The following is a 20648-nucleotide window of genomic DNA, read 5'->3' as shown; positions in this document are numbered from 1 at the left end:
TTTTTTTCTCCCCCACTCCAGGTCTCTCTTTCGTCTTCTTTTGGCACTATCACATGGTTGCCGGATTAACCTCCCCATCTGTCGCAAGAAAAAAAACAATGGCGGCCTCCTCTCCACCACACAAGAAAAAAAACGGAAGAACTGTCACAGCAATGAGGCAATGAAATTGATGATAAGCACGCACTCTCAAAGGGGAGCATTCTTACATGCAAGTGGCTCTGCAAGCACACGAAAGGGAACGGCAAATACATAACATAAGAGGAATAAGATACACATGCTCTTCCCCATGAAAAATGTGAACAGGTGGCCTGTTTTCCCTGTAAATAATGCGAGCAGGTGGCAAATGGTATGATGGCGTGCCGATGCCATCTTGCCTACAAGTGATATCGATTCAGCAGTTCTGTCGTTTGTACAACTGCCACAGATCAAGCGGTTTGAGGTCTCTGCTACACAATGCTGCTTTGCGACGTGCACGGGGATCTCACATGACGCAGCGATACCCTTCGTTGTTCACGTGTGGCATTCTCTTTCCCAAATTCCTGGATGCCATGTATGATGCAATACTCCGCAAGTCTGTGCCACTTTACTAGTGTAGTCCGTCCTACTTCACATCTGACAATTTGTGCAGAGAGAAGCGGAACATGAATAGCATGTCTTTCATTAAGGGAGGCCTTTTGGTTCTCATGGAAACCGAGACAAAGACCAATATGCAGCAAAGATATAGAAGGGATGGAATGTGCATGCACACATATGCTGCATGCCTAAAATGAGCCATGAGGATAAAGCCCCTAGAGGCACATTTAAAATGACTGATCACACCTCTATAAGTGCGAGCTGGCACAGCATAAACTAATCCCACTGTCAGTAAAAGAATGCTTAACCTGTTCCATGACCGGACAGTGCTGCAGCCATTCAAGAGCATGCAGTGCAGCCCGATATGACAAGGAAACTCAATTCCAAGTGCCTTGCCAGGCATTTGCTTGTGCATGTAAACACTACGTCCACAGATACTCTCCCGCAGTGCATAATTTGCACAAACAAGGCCTCACGTAAAGCCAAAGTATTACAACTTGAGGAAAATCCGGTTTGCCTCAAATGGTTCTTTTTCTCAAGCTAAGTGAACGTGCAAGCTGCACAACTGATTAAAACTCAGTTCTCCTACCTGCCCCAGTTGGAAGTGTAGTCAACAAATTTTCTTTCTTTCTAAGTGCAAGGTGCCTCAGGCAGAAAAGTTTAAAGGCCATTTGGGCCTTTCAGTAAGAACCTAATTGTTCCCTCTCATGTAGCCCCACAATCCTAAGTCTCTTCACTGCTACAGCATTGCTGTGTAAGAGATACAAGTTAATTGGCAAAAGAGGCAAATGAGCTCTAAGCAACAAGTATCTAACGATGCTCCAATTGCCAATAACAACATGAGAAAAGAAATAACTTGAAAAAAGAGCCACGTTAGGAAAAGCACTGAAGTTTCCTTTGGTTTTAAGTGTACCATCTATGCACCTAATACTCACCATTCTTTCTGAATGGCATCTACAGCCATATACAAGAAGGGCACTGGAACCTCCAGCTCTCTTTTTTTTTCAGAACTGGAAATTATATTGTTGGAAGTAAAACGTAGCAAACAACTCCTTATAGTTGCCCCGAATGTTTAATGTCACTACTTCCTTACCGCACCAGTAAAAGCAGTTAACTAGGTGAAATGTCTGTAGGCTTGCTGGGGATCCAGCACCTCTTGAATATCACCTGGCTCAAAACACTACAGTGAAAATGTCACTTGAATGCCTTTCAATTAAACTTATGCCAAATACCCCGCCTATGTGATGTTAACCCATATAACATTATTGAACGGACCAGAGCAATCACAATTTCATATTCAATGCTATGCTCTTGTTTTTCTTGTTGAAATGTAGTTTCACTGCATCAAGCTAAAACTTACCGAAAAAAAAGGAAAAGTCAGTGCAAAATATGTACATTTAATGATTAAATTTAAATAGTCCAGTAGCTGGTACTCACACTGAAAGCAATGCATTAAACTACTCATGTGACACGAGGTTGTTCTCTCAAAATACATTGTTACCATATGGTTCAGATGCAGTCCCCAAGCCCACACCCCCAAGAAGGCAACCACTTCATTGAACATTAAAAAAAATGACAGTGACAAAAATGAACCCAACTAAATGAAACAGTTTCCAGCCTCACCAATGACAGTGGGCCCCAAAGGATTGGTTCCAAATGTTTCCATGAAAGGCAGCAATGGCCCACCAGAATTTATATGCAATCAGACTCACCTGTTGTGTATGCTGCCAAACTAATTTTGCCTTTTTTTTTTTAGGTTGAAAGAGGAACCAAAATAATAAGAGAATGCAGCAGCTTTATACAATGCCAAACAAGTCTTACACAGTACTGAATGCAAGTGCTGTTGTAATCAACAAATTAAAAGCATCAGAATAATTTAGCACATGCAGAGCAATGCCATATGTGATTACAGATGCTATGATGCATGAAGATTGTGACTTTATGATCAGCACTGTGGGAGAAAAAAAAACTCCTGGTCAGCTTTAACCATACCAAAACAAACATGAAGACATTAATGACACAGCAACAGCTGAGAATGAAAACAAGAATACTTTAAAACAAGCAAGAGAAACAAGCACGCCCAGAAGACAATTTTTTCTTGCACGGCGCTCACACTGTCATTACAGGTTGTCATGAACCACTGTACACAGTTGCCAACCACTGTACACTGCTACAGCAATGCGAAAATTCAATGCAAGCAGGAATACAGGCATGTGTTGGACAGTGCTACGCACCACTATTTTGCGCAAAAGAGGGAACACACCTTTCATCGAAGTGGCACATGTCACGAGCGATGCCTAACGTTTGACAGCATGCTCACATCCACAGCACAACACACCAGTCTCCTTCATGCACAGGAGTGGTCAGTGAAGGCTGAAATTTTCAGGCATTGCCAGAAATGCTTGCAAAGAAACATATGATAGCCTGCCTCATGCAGGTAAGCAGTGCAGTGCAAGCACAGTAGCAAAGGCCCAGTAACACATACAGGGTGTCCAAAAATGCTCTTTCCAGTTTCCACGTATGACCACTCAACACTTGCACACTAAGTCCCAAAACATGTTGGAATGTGAAACACTTTACTGCTTTTGCCATGCACTGATGATCAAATGCGATGCAAGCACCAAAAGAAGCTAGAATCGCATCACATGTCATGCAGCGCGACCACATCAATCCCTAGACACAGCTTTAATCATTGCCTGTAAATGCTCTCATCAATGGTGCCCCAGTGCTAGCTTTAGCTTGCACAGTAGAGAGTTTACACCTCCACTAGAACTCTCGGTGTGTTCCCACAATAAGGTCAGTACTGTGACTCCAAAACACAAAGCGCTCCTACCAGTTGAACTGACACTGTGATGTTAACTAGTGGTGAAGCACTCACTGAACTGCAGCAACAAGACAGAATGCTACGACTTGTTGCTGATGGTCACTTCAGATGCCAATGAGCATAATGAAGAAGTCAAACTTGGAAAAAAAAATCCTGCGGACAGCCCACACACTTGGAAATCAAATGCAGCAGGTCAGCTTCACATAAGCTGATGCAGTACTATGTTCTGTCAACAATCACTCCGAGCAGCAGTCGCTCAATCGCACGCACAAGTGAGATGCGAAGGAAACACAGTCAAATGCCGCAAACAAAAGCAATGAGGCGCCACAAATGGGAAGAGCCGAGAGTGAACAAGGGGAGACGGTGACAGCAAATCTGGAATGAGAAGAAAAGCGTGTGGCCAGAGAAGAGAGAGGCTCATTCTGAGGTGGCAGGCAAGGCGGCGGCCGCAGATGTTGACGCCAGCGGCCGTCCACTTGTGGAGGCGTCAGCGGTAGCGCCACCATCCTGGGAAGATCCCGTACTGCTCATCGCCAGCTTCCGCATCTGCCGGATCACCGCCGTGGCATTGTACGCTTGCTGCAAGTGGTAACACAACGCAAGTTGCCACACGGAGTGCTCAACCAGATGGCCACAAAGCCTTTGGCACTCTCTGCATGAGGACAGAAACCTTCCACAAACTTTGCAAGTGACACCTGCTTGGGGTGAATTAGCCAGGGTTGCTGGCTTCTGAAGAAAGATACAGTTTCTAATCCACAGTCAACCATTGGCTTTGACAAAGCCTTAAAAACATCTGCATAGTTCAAATCACTCCATTGGAGGTACCAAAATGAAGAGTGTGGATACTGGACACTGACAAGTAGAATAAATTATATGAATATAAATTATATAATAACATTTTTGTGGGTACGAGCTTCTGAAAACGCTTGCATACATACTGCTCCACTGACAGCAGTGCAGCCCATGTGGCCCTCTTCATAAGTTTCAGCAGGTCCAGTCACCACTGTCAATGCTTAGCTACGCCTCGAGACAGAGCTTTTTAAAGCTTGCCAACAGGAAACACTTGGCTTACCATCACATTTACTAACTCTGCTTCAGGCCAATTGCGACTATAAGATTGCCCGCGCACCTAGAAAGTTATTCTTAGAAGCCTTCCATCAATAACTAGTTGTGAGATAGCAAGTACCATGAAAAAAAAAAAGACCACAGACAGCAAAAAGGAGCTGATGGGACACATGCTAGGAAGACAGGAAGAGAGTAGAGTAGGCTAGGTAACTAATACGTATCCTGTCGGTTCGTTTTCCTTGTCCATCGTGTTTTTTTCATGCTAGTTACTGTATCACAACCAGTTACACAACACCAACCAGCCACACTTCCATCTTTAATCCCTTTCATCAGTGGTCCCACGATGACATAAAACAGGCTTGTAGTTAAACAAGAAGAAACAAGACTCAATTCTTGTTTTCTAACCACATGCAGCCACCATTGGCTAATTTTCAGCACACACAGGCTCACTTGAAATTTCACTAGTGTGGTTATGCACTTGAGTCAGCAAGAAATGACACTTGCATTTTGGGATGACAGCATTTCATTCAATTTCTAGAAGTTCATTTGCACTGACAGCATCATAATAGCCCACCACTGCGACACAAAGGCCTCTCCCATACCACCCCAAGTACCCCTGTCCTGTGCCAGGTGTGGCCACCTTATCCCCAAGAACTTCCAAATCTCATCTGCCCTCGTGAGTTCCTGCCGCCCCCTGCTACGGCTGCCTTCTCTTGGAATCCACTCCGTTAGCCTTATATGACCATCGGTTACCTTACCTTCGCATAACATGCCCCGCCCTTGCCCATTTTTTCTTGACTTTCACTAGAATATCCTCAACTCACATTTGCTCCCTGACCTACTCTGCTCTCTTCCTGTCTCTTAATGTTACACCCATCATTTTCCTTTCCACAGCTCGCTGCATGGCCATCAATTTAAGTTCAACCCTTTATATCAGCCTCCTTGTTTCTTCACCATAGGTTAGTAACGGTAAGATACAACTGTATATTGAAGCGAAAAGCTTCCCTACGGTAGGTAAAGCAGTTGTTGTGTAGGCTGAAGAACGACCATGAACAAGCTTCAGCCCAACCACAATAGCCATGCATGACCATATATAGTAGTTATGGTGTCGAACCCTTGACCCCTGACCTCGACCCATGACCTTTAGATGAACCTTTGACATTGGTGACCTTTGGGCTCACCTTTGACCTTAAGAACATCCGATGGGGCGATGCGAAGCCACGTGATGACACCTGACGGGGGTGTCGTCAGACCACGTGATACTATGTCATAGCCAAGTAGTCGAGTGGGTATATAATAGAACGGCTATCGTGAGCGTGTAGCGGAGCTGCAATGGACCAGCCTCAGACGCTTAGTAAGCGTCCTTGCTTTTCGCTGAATTCCAGGGTTAGCCAAGTTAAGCCACTGCAAATATTTTTTTCCTCCTGATGAATATTGGTAAGCTGCCACTCAGAATCTCAAAGTACCAGCCAAATCATTCTATTTTCATTCTTCTTGTTACTTCACCCTCGTGGTCTAGATCTACTATAACTACCGGTCCTAAATAGATACACTTCCTTACCACTTCGAACTCTTCGCTGCCTATCGTAAACTGCTGTTCTCTTCCGGGACTGTTGAACAGCACCTTAGTTTTCCATAAATTAATTTTTAGACCCACAATTCTGCTTTCCCTGTCTAGGTCCTTGTTCATGCTTTGCAATTCGTCCCAAGTTCCTTAGCAAGGCAATGTCATCAACTAATCGCAGACCACTAAAGTATTCTCCATTGACTCTTTCCTTACCACGAAAAACGACCGATTTTGAGTGCTTTGAAATAAAAATTTTCTTCAAGAAGTGCCAAATGCATTGCGCATTGTAACATATCAAACTGTATCTTACTGATTATACTTCACAATGAACAAAAGGCCACAGTTGTGTGCATAGAACTTTTCAGAAAATTGTTGGTTAAATACGGTATTTACACGCATAATTTGCGCCCTCGCGTAATTTGCGCATCCTTAACTTGTCACCCGGCTTTATAAAAAAAATTTTTTACTCGCATATTTTACGCACCGTGATGTGCTAGACCACCATCATGCATGCGGGCTCTACCCTATGGCTCTACCCAGTAGCATTCAGCTATTCCGCGTGTTTGTTCGGAAGGCTTTTTGAATCTTTTGTGCACTGGGCATTCATGGTGGCGTCGGGGGCTGCTGTTACAATGGCGGCGGCACCAGTGGCATCACCACTCGGAACAGCCGGCAGCGCTTCCGGGGAGGATTGGCAGCTGATAGAAGTGCCGACACCACGTGCACTGTTTGTTTGGCTGATGAATGCGACTTGACTGCCGGCTACGCTTTCCTTGGTGGTTCTGACGGCTTGTGTTTGGTTGTTTGGTCATGTCTTGCGATGGGATATCACAATTATAAGGCAAGCTTCAATCTGCTTGTCAGCGTCTTATCACGGTGCGGAACGGCGAAGCCAGTGAGAATAACTGCGTGCGCACAAGTTTGCCCATAGACGACAATTGTTGTGTCAGAGAACTTGTGCGCACATGGCTATTCTCGCTGGCTTCGCCGCTCCGCGCCGTGATAAGGCACTGACAAACAGTTTGGTCTACGCCCGCGCGGTACTGTTAAAGAATTGGCCGGGTGTACACGTTGTGTATGGTGTGATAATTGCTTTATTGATTTGCGGTTGCTTTCCAGGACAAAGTTACGAAAGCAAACTTACAGAATCCGGAACTACCAAACAATTGGCTGGGCTGCAAATGATGATGCTGTTTTAGTGTCTTGTTGAGCTTCGTGCATGCACCTTCATGCCATCCCGTAAAAGGGGGGAAGGGGTGCGGGTCCGGGTGCTGACGTATAAGCAGCAAAATACACTATACCTATATTACGCGTTATGACCTGTGTGGAGTTTCTTTAAGTCGCACTCACGAAATCCCCGCGTAATTTGCGCATCCCCTTCCTGGAGCCCTAATTTCTGAATAAAAAGTGCGCAAATTATGCGCCTAAATACGGCATGCTGTTAAAACAAAAAGAGATTACAAGCAAAACAAAAATAGGCAGCTGCACTTAGTCAGAAATTGACTGCCTGCAATATATGTGTGTGTGTGTGTGTGTGTGTGCGTGTGATATATATATATATATATATATATATATATATATATATATATATATATATATATATATATATATATATATATATATATATATATATATATATATATATATATATATATATATATAACACACACACACACACACACACACACACACACACATATATATATATATATATATATATATGTCACACGCACACACACACACACACACACACACACACACACATATATATATATATATATATATATATATATATATATATATATATATATATATATATATATATATATATATATATATATATATAACACACACACACACACACACACACATATATATATATATATATATATATATATATATATATATATATATATATATATATATATATATATATATATATATATATATATATATCACACACACACGCACACACACACACACGCGCACACACACACAAAACGTTGCATATGCTGTTAGCTACCATTCTTGCAATTTTCGGCTGTGCACACAATACACTGCACATTCCGTGGCCTTTAAACTTAGGCAATTGGACTGCTCTGCCACTAGAGAAAGCAGTAGCATGAGGACATGAAGAGGAGGTGGATGTGGGATGCGCTGCACATTACCCTTGTTCCGAGTTCTGTTCTTGTTTCTTTTTTATAGCGGGGCTTGCAGTTCAAATTTTTTTCCATTTTTTTTTTTCGGTTGGTAGTAAATGGGTTTTATGGGTGAAAAGGGGGCATGGCCTTCGCCGACATGATCATAATCAAAAACCTACTGCGACGGATTTGGTAAAATACCTTGGCAGTATGTTGCAAAGACACTAGAGCACCAAACAAAACCACTCTCATCATTTACAAATCAAGCGCAATGCACAGAATACAAAGTGAACAGCAAAACGAAACATGTGCAAGCCAGCGCTCATATTCCAGGCCTCCGAGATGAAGTCTCGCAATCGAAACTGAAATTCGGCCATTGCACGTGGTGTTCTAACTCACCACTACTGGTCTAAAAAATGAAAGACAGCATAAAGAACTGACAAAAGTGCCCAGTGTAGCCTTTCGCCTTTGAGGAGCACACGGCGAAATGGATGCCATGATTGGCGACCAGTGGACTACATCCGATCAGTTTCATTTTTCCTGTCGCCTTGTCATGTTAGAAAATGAAAAAAAAAATTGAAACCAAAGAAATGGTGTTATAGAAGCGTACTAATGGCGCAGCTTGTCCAGAAGCGCCATCTTGAATTTTTGGCGGCAGGTTCAAAACATCGGTGATATACGACCGATGGCCTATGGCGCAGTAAGGAAAGAGTTATCTTCTACCCCCAACTTTTCCCAATTCAGATCTCTGAATGCCTCCTGTAAACATGTGGTGAACAGAATTGGAGATATTGTATCTCTCTTCATGACACTCCTTTTGAATGGTGCTTTATTACTCACTCTATAGAGGACTATGTGATTGTTCAGCCGATATGTCCGGTTTAGGGTACTTTTACATATGCCTCTTCTACACCTTTTCCGTAATGCCTGCATGACTGGTACGGTTGTGAATGAGTCAAATGCTTTCTCACAATCTCTGAATGCTATGTGGGGGTTGATTATATTCTGCACATTCCTTTATCATCTGACTAATAGTGTTAATATGGTTTATTGTCAACAGCCTTTACCAAAGTCTGCTCGGTCCTTTCGTTGACTGAAGTCTAAGGTTGCTCTGATTCCATTAGTAAACAGCTTGCAGACAACAGTGAGCTGATCGGTCTAATTTTTAAAGTCCTTGACGTCACCTTTCTTATGCATTGAGATAACGTTAGTGTTCTTCCAAACCTACCAATCTTCCCACAGTCCAACCTGATTCTCGCCAGCTGCGTTCCCTCTTAGCATTACTTGCAAGGCTTTCTTTGCTTCCTCTTTCATTATCGGCAGGATGTCCAATTCCTCTACATTCCTGCCTCCGTCATTATCGCCCTCATTATTTTGGCTATTGTACAGATTGCGTAGAACTCCTTGGCTAACTTATCTTATCCATACTGGTAACTGCATCGCCTTCTTTGTCCCTTAGCATATACATTTGATTTTTGTGTATGCCTAGTTTCCGCATGACCACCTTTAGGCTACCTCTCTTCTTCAATGCATTTTTGATTCTCTGCATATTATAGTTTCTTTCGTCACATAACTTATGCTTATTGATCAACTTTGACAGCTTTGCCAGTTCAAGTCTATGTGGTAAGAAGCTTTCATGCTTTTGCATTTCTTAACCAGATCTGTAATCTCCTGAGAGAGCTCAACCAGTATCGTGTCTAGCTATACTACCCCAACATCTGTTGCATACTCCATAATGATAATTTCCAGACTGCCATTCATTGCATGAGCACTAAGGTCATCATACTTGGTCAAAGCAGAATATCTGTCCTGCAGCGAGAACCAAAATTCCGCTACTGTCCTTCTTACCATAACTTCGATGATGGGCTTCTTTCTTACTAGTTTCCTTTCTTTCGTCTGCAAGTCTAAGCAAATTCAATATTTACGATACTGTGGTCACCTTGCCAAGAGCCTCCCCATCCTGAACACAATATGAAGCCTATTTCATTTTTAGTCTCTCCATTCAGGCTCTAACTCACCCCTGCTATTCCTATAACCTATGACATAGTCTTCCACTGGCTGGTTTCCTGCCCGCTTCTTGGCCACGTTGGCACTGAAGTCACCCATCAGTACAGTGCACTGCACAGTGAGGCAGAAAAGCCAGCATCGCTATCGCCTGCGTCGCTATCACCAGCGTCACTATCGCCAGAGTCGCCGCAGTCTAAGCCTATTGCGACTGACCTTGGGCTGCCGCAGCCCCGTCGCGTCGTTCGTGGTGAAAAAATCCAGGAGCGTCAGCGGCGCAGGCCTTGTGCAGCTGCTTCGTCAATGCACTGAGTTTTCTGGTGGTTACTTAGAGAACACAATTTTCGTTTTTTGTGTGTGTGCGCGTGCGTGTGAATACTATTTCCCCATATAAGAATCCCCAGATCGTTTCAGGGATACACATGGCACCCCTGTGCTGTCAGAAACCAGGTGTAGCTAACCTTGCCTTATTTGCTAGAAAGAGCAGTTGATGTCTAGAGTAATCAAGCACAAATGGTTACGTACAGAAGAATGGCTCTAGTATGGAATGCTATTGCTCTAAAGGAAAGTAACAGTGTAGAAGTTAAGGAACCAGACCATAGGACAAAAACAAATAAAAATTATTTGTAAGTATTAAGCTCAGCAACATTTAAAAAATAAAATGCAAGAAATTGACAGACGATTACGAAAGTCGGTAATGTAGAATTTGAGAGGAGCTCTTCACACTCCACCTGCCCCCGCTGACAGGTGCCACGTTACGCTGCCAGCCACCCTCCAGTATCTTCCCGTGGCAGCCACCTTCCGGTTATCCATTCCTCCGCTCTCCCGTGGCGGGTGGCGTTTCACTCTGCTACTGCCTGCCAACATGCCACCTATCAGGCAGTGTGTTACGCCGACGACTTCGACGCTGACTACGACGCAGAATGTGGCAACGGGCACCCAAGAGCTGTGCTCTAAAAAAGCACGCAACAGCAATGGGCAATACACATGTACACTTGCTTTGCTTAGGCAAGCAAGTGGAGCCAGGCCTTTCTGTCAAATCGTGCTCATGTCAGAATAGTTCTATGCAGTCGTGGTAAATGCAAGTGTATTTCTTGGTTGCAACGCACTCCTCACTCCTTCACTCACGCAACGAACTGTGACGGGAGCAAATGCTTCACAAGAACAAAGCTTCTGATTGGAAAGGGAGAGAAAGTGATCCAAGCAGATATCCAGAAGGAACTAGAGGGCCTGGAATCACACAGTCCACATGATAATGGCAGCGATGAAAGTGCTGCTGAACCATTGCGGAAGCCAGAAGAAGACACTTTTTGGAGACACCTGTGCATGGTTTTGCGATGACCGTCGGTAGTTACAATTACAAATGTTGTCACTGTCCTTACATGCCCTGAGAAAACCTCTGTGACCAAGTAATGGCTCGCACAAGGGACGACATTCTGTGAGCAGAAGGTGCTACGCTATCAGACAAAGGCTGATCAGGTGGTGGAGTTTCTTGGCCTGCATCCAGCAGGTGTTTACAATAGTGCAGCACCGCTTCAAAATTTATAACTGTACAACTTAATCCAAAGATCCCATTGCCTCGATGCAATCCGGCCGTCCACAGTTTGTGATTCTCTCTTGACTATTTTTCACTCACGTTCGATAGCCAGCAAGCCGAGGCATACATCTTGGGACACTGACACGTCTTTTTTTTTTTGTCAAAATGAAAATTCAAAACATGAATTTAAACTGAAAGCTTCGACCCCTACCCATAACATACATACATACTTCATTTTTAACAAGACAATTACATGCAGAGAATGCTGTTCCCATAACCAAGCAAATCTGTATGCATGATATCAGCAACCCGCACAGAAACTTTTTTTTTTTCCTGGTCATCAGTCTAAGTGTCTATAATACTTAATTTTTTCTCAGATGTTCTCTCATCTTCTCCAAATGGTCCTTCCATTCGCTTTCTGATACACCAGCCCCATCTCCAGCTACATAAATAGCCTGCGTGTTCCTGGGCTGTCAATCTCAGTATACAACCTTTGTCCGTAAACTTCCGAGACTGAGCCCATTAAAAAAAATGTACTTAACATTGAAATCATTTGTGCAGCACCCCTTTGAAATAGTCTCTCTTGCAGTCTATACACAGCTTCCAACGATTCTTGAGATCTTGGAAACAGTTGGAAAATGCTTCTTTTGGCAGGGCTGTCAGCTCCTTTGTTGTGGCGTCTTGAATGGCCTCCACGCTCCCCATCCAGCGACCTTTTAGGGCTCTCTCCACACGAGGAAGCAGGAAAAAATCACATGGGGAGAGGTCAGGCGAGTATGGCGGATGGGGAAGTACAGTAATGCTGTGCTTGGCGAGAAATTCTGTTACGCTGAGAGCAGTGTGCGGCCTTGTGTTATCGTGGAGAAGGCTCCATTGTCCAGATGCCCATAAGTCAGGGCAACGGCGTCGCAGTGCATCATGCATGTGTTGGAGCATGTGGATATAAAACTCCTGATTCACCGTCTGCCCTTGTGAGACGAACTAGTGATCTATGACACCTCTGGCATCGAAAAAAACTATCAGCATCATCTTTGTTTTGGCCTTCTGTCGCCGCACCTTTCTCGACGCCGGAGAGCTTGTGGACCGCCAATCGGCGCTCTACCTCTTTGTTTGAGGATCGTATTGAAAACACCATGTTTCATTTTCAGCAATGATGCTGTCAACGAATGCAGCATCCTTCTCTACCTCGGAGAGCAAATCAGCACTCACTGAGGCCCGCGTGTCCTTCTGCTCCTGTGTGAGGGAGTGCGGCACAAGTCTGGCATTCAGCATTCGTTTCCCCAAGTTCTCACGCAAAATTTGGTGGCATGTTGTCTTACTAATGTCGAGAGCATCTGATAGAATGTAGACTGTAATGGTGCGGTCTTGCTGTACGATTTCCCTAATCCGAGCCACGTTGTTTTCATTCTGTGAGGTTAAAGGGCACCCCTTCCTTTGTGCCGTCTTCAACCGACGTTCTCCCTGAAACGAACCTCTTGTGCCACTCGAAAACTCGCCGCCGCGATAATGTCTCATTGCCGTAAGCATCACGAAGGAGCTCATATGTCTGTGTGGCTGTCTTGCCAAGCTTCACACATAATTTTATGTTTACACGCTGTTCGAGGTGGACGCCCATCTCTCCACATTCACTCACAGTAGAATGTGCACACGACTAGTGACAACGTATTTTTCTACATGTAGTGTCATCCAGCGGCTGACACAGCAATTAACATTAATAGCTCAGGTTAGCGCGAAAAGATGGCGTCACACAAACGCACCATTTGTTTTGGGGAATCATTTCCAGAGAAGAAAATAAATCATTCTCGAAAGTTTACGGACAAAGGTATTTTTTGTTTGTTTTTTCCTTCTAATAAACATCCTCAAAGCACAGGGCCGAGTCAGTTGTCTCTGCAATGATTCTCTCATGGTGCAGTTCAGGTGTCCACCTACCGTGAGACATTTACCATGCCTCTCCTTTCCTAACAACCTCCTCCTCTGCCTTTTTCTTAAATTTATGAAATACTACACAGAGTGATTCTGAGACTAGAGTACTTGGGTTCCAACCTGGCTGCGACAGCCAGGTTAAAGATTCCATGTTAAAGATTCCCAGGTAATCGAAATTAGTATTCCGGAGCCCTCCACTAAGGCACCTCTCTCCAACTCTGTTCTTTCACTCCCTCCTTCCTCCCTTTCCTCACTGTGTGGTTGAGGTGTTCACCCAGAGGTGAGACAGTTACCAAACCTTTCATTTTCTCAGAAACAATTTTTTTTTTTCCAGGTAGCACATATTAAACGAAGTACCAACAGCCTTTACTGTAGACATAGACACTGTGGAACTTATTTCAACTTGTGGTAGCCTTTTCAACATCGGTAAAAGGCCAAGGCCAGTTATTTATCTGACGACAATGCTCATAAAACACCAATGGGCTAATGGCCTGCTGTGCTTCACACCTGGTATCATTGTGGACACTGTGCATTTTGCGAAAAATCAAAGGGAAGCTTTGCTTCACTCTCACCCTCCATTTGTTCTTTGCAAAGGTCTTCTTCAGTTGCTCACTGACAGAGCCATGGATGTTCTTGTCACTGGCCGTGTTGCCAGATATCCTGGAACAGCCACAGCATGTGCAAAGTTGCAATTATTGATTCCCTACATTAAAAACAGCTTTCTTTCTTGTTAAAGCCATGAAAAATGTATGCACTGCATGCATATGCATAACAAGAGCAGAGGCAACAAATGGGATGTATACATAACTTGGTGAGCAAAGACGTCAGTTAGTTATATTAAGTTTAATGGTGCAAAAGTAGCTAAGGCTGTGATGCACCAAACACAGGCTTAGAGTGTCTTGTGGGTAAAGTAAAGTTTTTAGGTCATCAAAGATGTAACAGGGTCACTACTAGAACAGGGTGAATGAAAGACAAGTGAACCAACAATAGCCTTTTGTTTTCTATGTCCAGTATTTGCATAAACTTGTTACTTAGGTTGATTCCTTTCTTTTCCGTTGTTTACATATGCATCAGTAGTAGTAAGCCATCACACTAGTTACCACAAAGCTCCTTTGGGTATGGGTAGAAGTATTTCATGCTACAGACCCCCCACATCCATGACAATACTGAAATTTTTTTTCCTAACTGGTTGAACTAACTAACAGTAGTTTCACAATGTTCCCAGGCACAAAATAGAAGCTGTCTATTTTAAAATCCTGAATTATGGCACTCAAATCATTCAATTTCCCCACATTATGACGTCTTCATTTCAAATTATAAATTAATGTTAGTTCATAAAAACATGTAAAACCAACACAGATGTATGAAGAGGATGTGTGTTCATTTTTGTTTTATTCTTTCATCCTTTTATTTCCTGCAGTTTATATATCCAGGCCAATCCAAAATGCAGGTACAGTCTAAATTTGTTATTACGGTTTGTCAACTAGAACATAACATGCTGTCTCAGAGTTCAGGTGGATACTGATGCCACCAAGTAGTTAGACATGTTCACTAATATTTATGAAAACTTAGATACCGTATTTACGTGATTGCAAGTCGACTCGAATGTAAGTCGACACCCCTACATCACATTTCTGAAAAAAAAAAACTTGGAGGTCGTTTACACTTGGCCTTTAATAACAAAACGCAATAGCACTATCCTGCCGCCTCTGCTTATCGCCAGCCGCTATCAGTTACCGTGTGCGGGAGCGGCCGTGGGCACATTCCAAAACGAAGATGTATTAGTCACTGGACTACCCGTCCACACTCGCGCCGTCGTCCTCATTAGCACTGCCGTTGTGATCGCTGCTGCAGTCCCACAGCTCATCGTTCTAACATCGTCGCGCAGCGAAATCCCACACTTCGCAAACAGCCACATCACGACATCGCGTGGAACAGCTCAAAATTTTTCCTCACTGCAGCTGCCACACCTGTATCACCCGCTGCGAACGTCGAGCTTGCGGCCCGGCGCGCATTTCTTTTCGTCGGCATAAAGAATGACAGCCACCTTGAATGTAGCCATGAACGAGCGCCGGTCGCTTACCGGACCCGGAGCACAAATGATGAATGACGAAGCAGTACATTAAAAACTTGTGAAACGCAGCCGGCAGTAGTTAAATGCGTCAGAGCCAAAAAGAAACTAGGCGTGAGCGCCGTCGGCTCTTCCGTCAGCTACCGACACTCCCCGGTGCCACTGTGGTTCCGAGTGGGGGTGCCGCCACGAGTGGAACAACGGCCCTTCCATCAACTATCAGCGCTCAAGGGAGCGCCGAGTGAGCGGTTGAAAGTAAAACAAAAAACAAAAAAAAAAACAACTTGGACGCCTATTAAGAGTAGAACGGGAATGCGTTATCGGGCTGCCGCCGCTTATCAGCAGACGCAATCTGCGGCCACGTGTGGGGAGTGGGCTGGTGCCGGTTAGCTGTTTATCGACAGCCACCATCGGCCACCTCGCGCGGGGTGGGGATGCTGGTTCTGCGTGTCGACACAGCAGCTGTTCAAGACCACCACCAAGAGGGATGCAACGGAGCCGCACAGCAAAAATGCAACCACGCAGTAGCATGCCTGATATCTTGTTCGTCTCGCCTTTATTTATGGCGTGATGCTTTAGTTTCGATTTTAAGCGGACCCCTCCACTTCGGATTTCCAAATTTTGAAAAATAGGTAGATTTACAATCGTGCAAATATGATACCCTGCGTCCAGTCTCAAAAAACAGCCTCTCTCATTTAGTGCATATTCAGAGCAGTAGAACATCAACCGGACCCTTCAACCCCACCCCTCGCCCCTAGACAGTGCTGAATTACATTTCCCGCTACCACTAGCACAGCCGCCGATATAGAAATGTTGTATATGAGTATTTTAAGGCGACTTATTAAGGCAGAAATTTAAGCTGTTCGGTATTGGTCCCTTGAATTCGTATTTTTTTAGTGCATGTTTCAAGACAGAAGCCCATGTCTCGTGTGTACTAAGCATATGCATTGTACAGACTCTAGCATCTTTCCCATGTGTATGTTACCTTTTTGCCCTGCGTCTTCGAATAAGCACTAGAAATTATGAACTGAAGTTACTTTAATTTCGAGCTGGAATGCACATTGTCACGATTCCCACTCACCAAGGATGAGCAAGTGCCTGCTTGCAGGTATATCTTCGCTCCACATCCACACAGATTAGGTGCCTGATGAAGTCCTTCGCTGTAAAAAATATACACACATCAATGCTGATGACAAACTGGTGGAAACACAATAAAAATAAAACAATGGGTAAAAGTGTGGATCAAGGTGATCGTCCAAAGCCATAAACTTCTGACGGGCCAAAAGGTATTTTTAATTCGCTGGTTCAAGCATCTAGCCCGATTTCCTTCATATTAAGTTATGAAATACACAGTAATGACATTCTGTATGCAGTTGTAGCATAGCTGACCTCTCATTGGTTGCAAGTTTTGGTGAAGATAAAACAAGAGCTCATGCTCTTCCCAGCATGCGACGACACCAGCCCATATGGCTGCCCAAGAGAAACAGGGCCACAGACAAATTAGGTTTTTTCCTTGTACCACGCAACCCAAGAAAGCTTGGAAGCCAAATGTATTGCCATACAAAATGGAGCACAAAATGCAATTTTTATTCTAAATAGCACTGAAAAAAAAAAAAAAGCCAGCAACAAGCCTTCAAGTAAAACACATGGGTCGTTCCTATTTGCGCCCCCCTAATGCAGTAGCCGACGGATAATTCGGACTCCAATAATTCGGACTTGTAGGATATTTCGGACCTCGATGAGGCGCCGTCAGTCACCCCATAGAAGCACATACATATTCGCGACGGATATTTCGGACATCAGAAGTCCGAAAGTTTGATTTTTCGGACTAATTTCAGTCGCCTGCGGGCCAAAGTCAACCATCTTATTGGCTTTTCGCTGGCGCAAAAGGTGCCATCTTGGATTGAAGTGGATTTACGCTGCAGTTGGATTGGCTTGACATAATTTCAGTACCTCATTGTTGCCAGTAGAGGTCCCTGTGATCTCTGACACTTCGAGGTGGCGGCCGGATTGTCAGCGCCGTCAACTTGTTTTTGTTGCCGACGTTGTTGCAGGCAGTTATTGCTTGTCCCATACGTTAAAAATTGGTTTTTGGGGGAAGGAAATTGTGCAGGAGCTATCTCACAACTTGGCCGGAAGGAATAAAGGAGAGACTGAGAGAAGGAAGGAAGAAAGAGGTGCCGTAATAAAGGGCTCCGGAATAATTTCGACCACCTGGGGATCTTTCACATCGCACAGCACGTGGGCGCCTTAGCGTTTCGCCTCCATCGAAACGCGGCCACCGCAGTCAGGATCCAACCCGGGTATCCCGGATCAGTAGCCGAGCACCCTAACCACTGAGCCAACGCGGCGGATCTCATACGTTTGCCATTCGTCGTTTCGTCACTTGGGTTCCTCTGACCACGTCGATCGAGTGGCGCTCAGTCTTCACGAAGTTACATCCATTCGCCGTTTTGTGATTGCGTCCGGCGGTTCCGCCGCTTTCAACGAAAAGTGCCTTATCTTTGCGTGTGTTTGACGAGCGGTGTGGTGCACACTCGGGTTGTGGACAACATGGCCCTGCCGGGTCCGTCAAAGAAGCACGGGAAGTATTCCAACTAAATGCAGTGACCTTGCTGTGAAAGCACAACTTTGGCGCAAATACAGGCGCAAATCATCGCCAGCAAGAGAAATTTGTCGCTAGGTAATATCAGTGACAGTTTTAAGCCGATTTCATCTCAATAAAATGGTTGTTTTTGTACTTCACGGATTTTTCGGACCTGTTCGATTATTCGGACCATTTTCTGGGTCCCTTCGAGTCCGAAATATCGGTCAGTGACTGCATATTCGTATCAAGAAATAAATTAGGCTTAGGCAATATAAAAACAGTACAGTGCTCGCATTAGCCAAGCTATTTGCGAGCTAGTTCATGTTTTCCGACCCCATAGCCTCTTCAGGCGTGAATTAAGATACAGTCAGACGAAAATTTTTAAATTCCAGGTTTTTTTAAAGCAGCATGCCAGGGTTGCACACAAAAAAAAACCTAACCTTTCCCACAGATTAATTAGGCTAATTATGTCGTCCTCATGCATCCATATATTGACACCATACTATTTCCAAGGTGCGATCCATTCCTGTCACAATAAGTCATTATGTAAACAATTGAACACCATTTAGGCATTTCGAAGCATTCATGCTTGTAAACAAAAATTAAACGAAAACTGACATTAACCAGAGCCATACCAGAAACTACTATAAAATGCAGAGCCATCCATTACATAAATCAGATTCCTGTCTTCATTGTGCATGCCTGACTTGATACCTTCTAACAAGACTGTTCAGTCACTAGCACATTTTCTGCATCCAGATCAGTGAAATTGCTCCTTTCGTAGGCGAGATTTGGTAATGTTCAGGTAATGCCCACAAGGTAAACACCCCGTTCTAAATGACTGAACCTTGAGCAGTGCATTCGCAAGGACTCTGAAAGAAGTATGGCAGTGGAGCAGCTAAGTTTCCACCTAACACAAAGTTATGCAGATCCGTAGGGTTCCTTGGAGGTGCCTTTTCGTGTTCGCCAAGCACATAAATTTGCATGTGCCTCAACCGCACCTCACATTTACTGTATTTACTCACATATTTCACGCTTTTTTTTTAAGGCTAAGGCTTCAAAAAGGGGGTGCACAAATTACACGAAGAATTTGCGAACACGTCCTAAAAGATTTACAATATCTATAATGCGCAATATATACCGTATTGCCGCCCAAGTGTTGGCCTCTGGACTTGCACGACCCTCGCCACCCCACCCCCCCTCGCTCCTAGCTTCCTGCCAGCCAAAAAAAAATATGCCTCCAAATATAAGGCGCGTACCCCCTTCAGCCCAATCCCACATTACCGGGACGTCATGACGGCGCATGCGCAGTTCACAGCAATAATTGCGCAACAAAGTTAGCAGTCAAAGGCAAATGGAGATAAAAAGCGATTAAAATGGCACCCACACGTGCAGACCGGCTGACTAGCTGCAAACCAAACAGCAAACGGTTCGGTAGTTTCAAATTCTGGCTCCCGCCGGAGGGTTACCAGCGCAAATGTTCGTCCGGGAAAGCAACCGCCAGCGCGAGTGATCCGGGTAAATGGTGTGCAATCATCCCCTCTCCACTCGCACCTTTCGCAACCGCACACAGCGATGTGGTTGCGCCAGTCTTTGCAAGCCTGTCTTGCGCATACCCGTGTACGCATGCCGGTGGTCTAGCCAAGCGGGGAGCATAAAATGTGCGAGCAGAAATTTATTTTTTAAAAAACAGTGCAACAAATTAGGGGTGCACGGAATTACATGAGTAAACAGAGTAGTCATTTTATTAGGGCTAAGAGCAAGCTGCTTTACTGTACAGCTAGTTATTATTAATTTAATTTGGGCAGTTTTTGAAGGGCCAAACATCTGCATGCATGCAGGCAGGCATGGGAGCCAAAACAAATGGAACTTCGCAGCACCCTCTGAAAGCTGTTGGGGTTCACCAGAGCAAAAAGGATCGAGGACCCCTGCTCTGAACGGCGTCCGTCGGCCTTTGATGCCATACAAAGCAGCATGCTTGCTGTGTCCGGCAGTTGGCAAACTGGTTCACAGAGTCAATTACAGGCCTTCTAATACTTGCATTTTAAATGACAAGTTTTAAACCAATTTCAATGGGTAATAGACTGGCCATCAAAAAATATCTTGCATGAAGACCACACAAGCCGTCTTGCATCATTAAATATGAATTAATAGAGTCACAAGTCACCTAGACAGAGACCCTCTAAGCAGAAGCATGATGTTCGCACCCCCCCCCCCCCCCCCGCCCCCCCCCCCTTTTCTGCCTCATTTCTTGTCACAGACTTCTGGTGTTTTCCTTACCTTCAGGTGTTTATTGAGGGACCGAGTTTCACCACAAGTGCAAGAAACATGTGACCCAATCACTTGACGTGCAAAT

At 44.4% G+C, this 20648-nt stretch overlaps 1 protein-coding gene across 1 annotated transcript in view; it reads right to left on the bottom strand.

Annotated features, from left to right (window-relative positions):
• Positions 1 to 1954: 1954 nt before the first annotated feature.
• Positions 1955 to 20648, bottom strand: part of LOC144106874 (calcium/calmodulin-dependent protein kinase type 1-like) — a 43477-nt gene continuing 24783 nt past the window's right edge. The window contains 3 exon segments of the mRNA XM_077639818.1: positions 1955 to 3976; positions 14207 to 14294; positions 16787 to 16865. Of these exon segments, the coding sequence (XP_077495944.1) occupies positions 3815 to 3976; positions 14207 to 14294; positions 16787 to 16865 (329 nt within the window). The 3' untranslated portion in view covers positions 1955 to 3814.

The sequence above is a fragment of the Amblyomma americanum genome, chromosome 10, assembly GCF_052857255.1.
Source record: "Amblyomma americanum isolate KBUSLIRL-KWMA chromosome 10, ASM5285725v1, whole genome shotgun sequence".
In the NCBI taxonomy this organism is placed as follows: Eukaryota; Metazoa; Arthropoda; class Arachnida; order Ixodida; family Ixodidae; genus Amblyomma; species Amblyomma americanum.
This window is presented reverse-complemented; position numbering and strand designations above follow the sequence as displayed.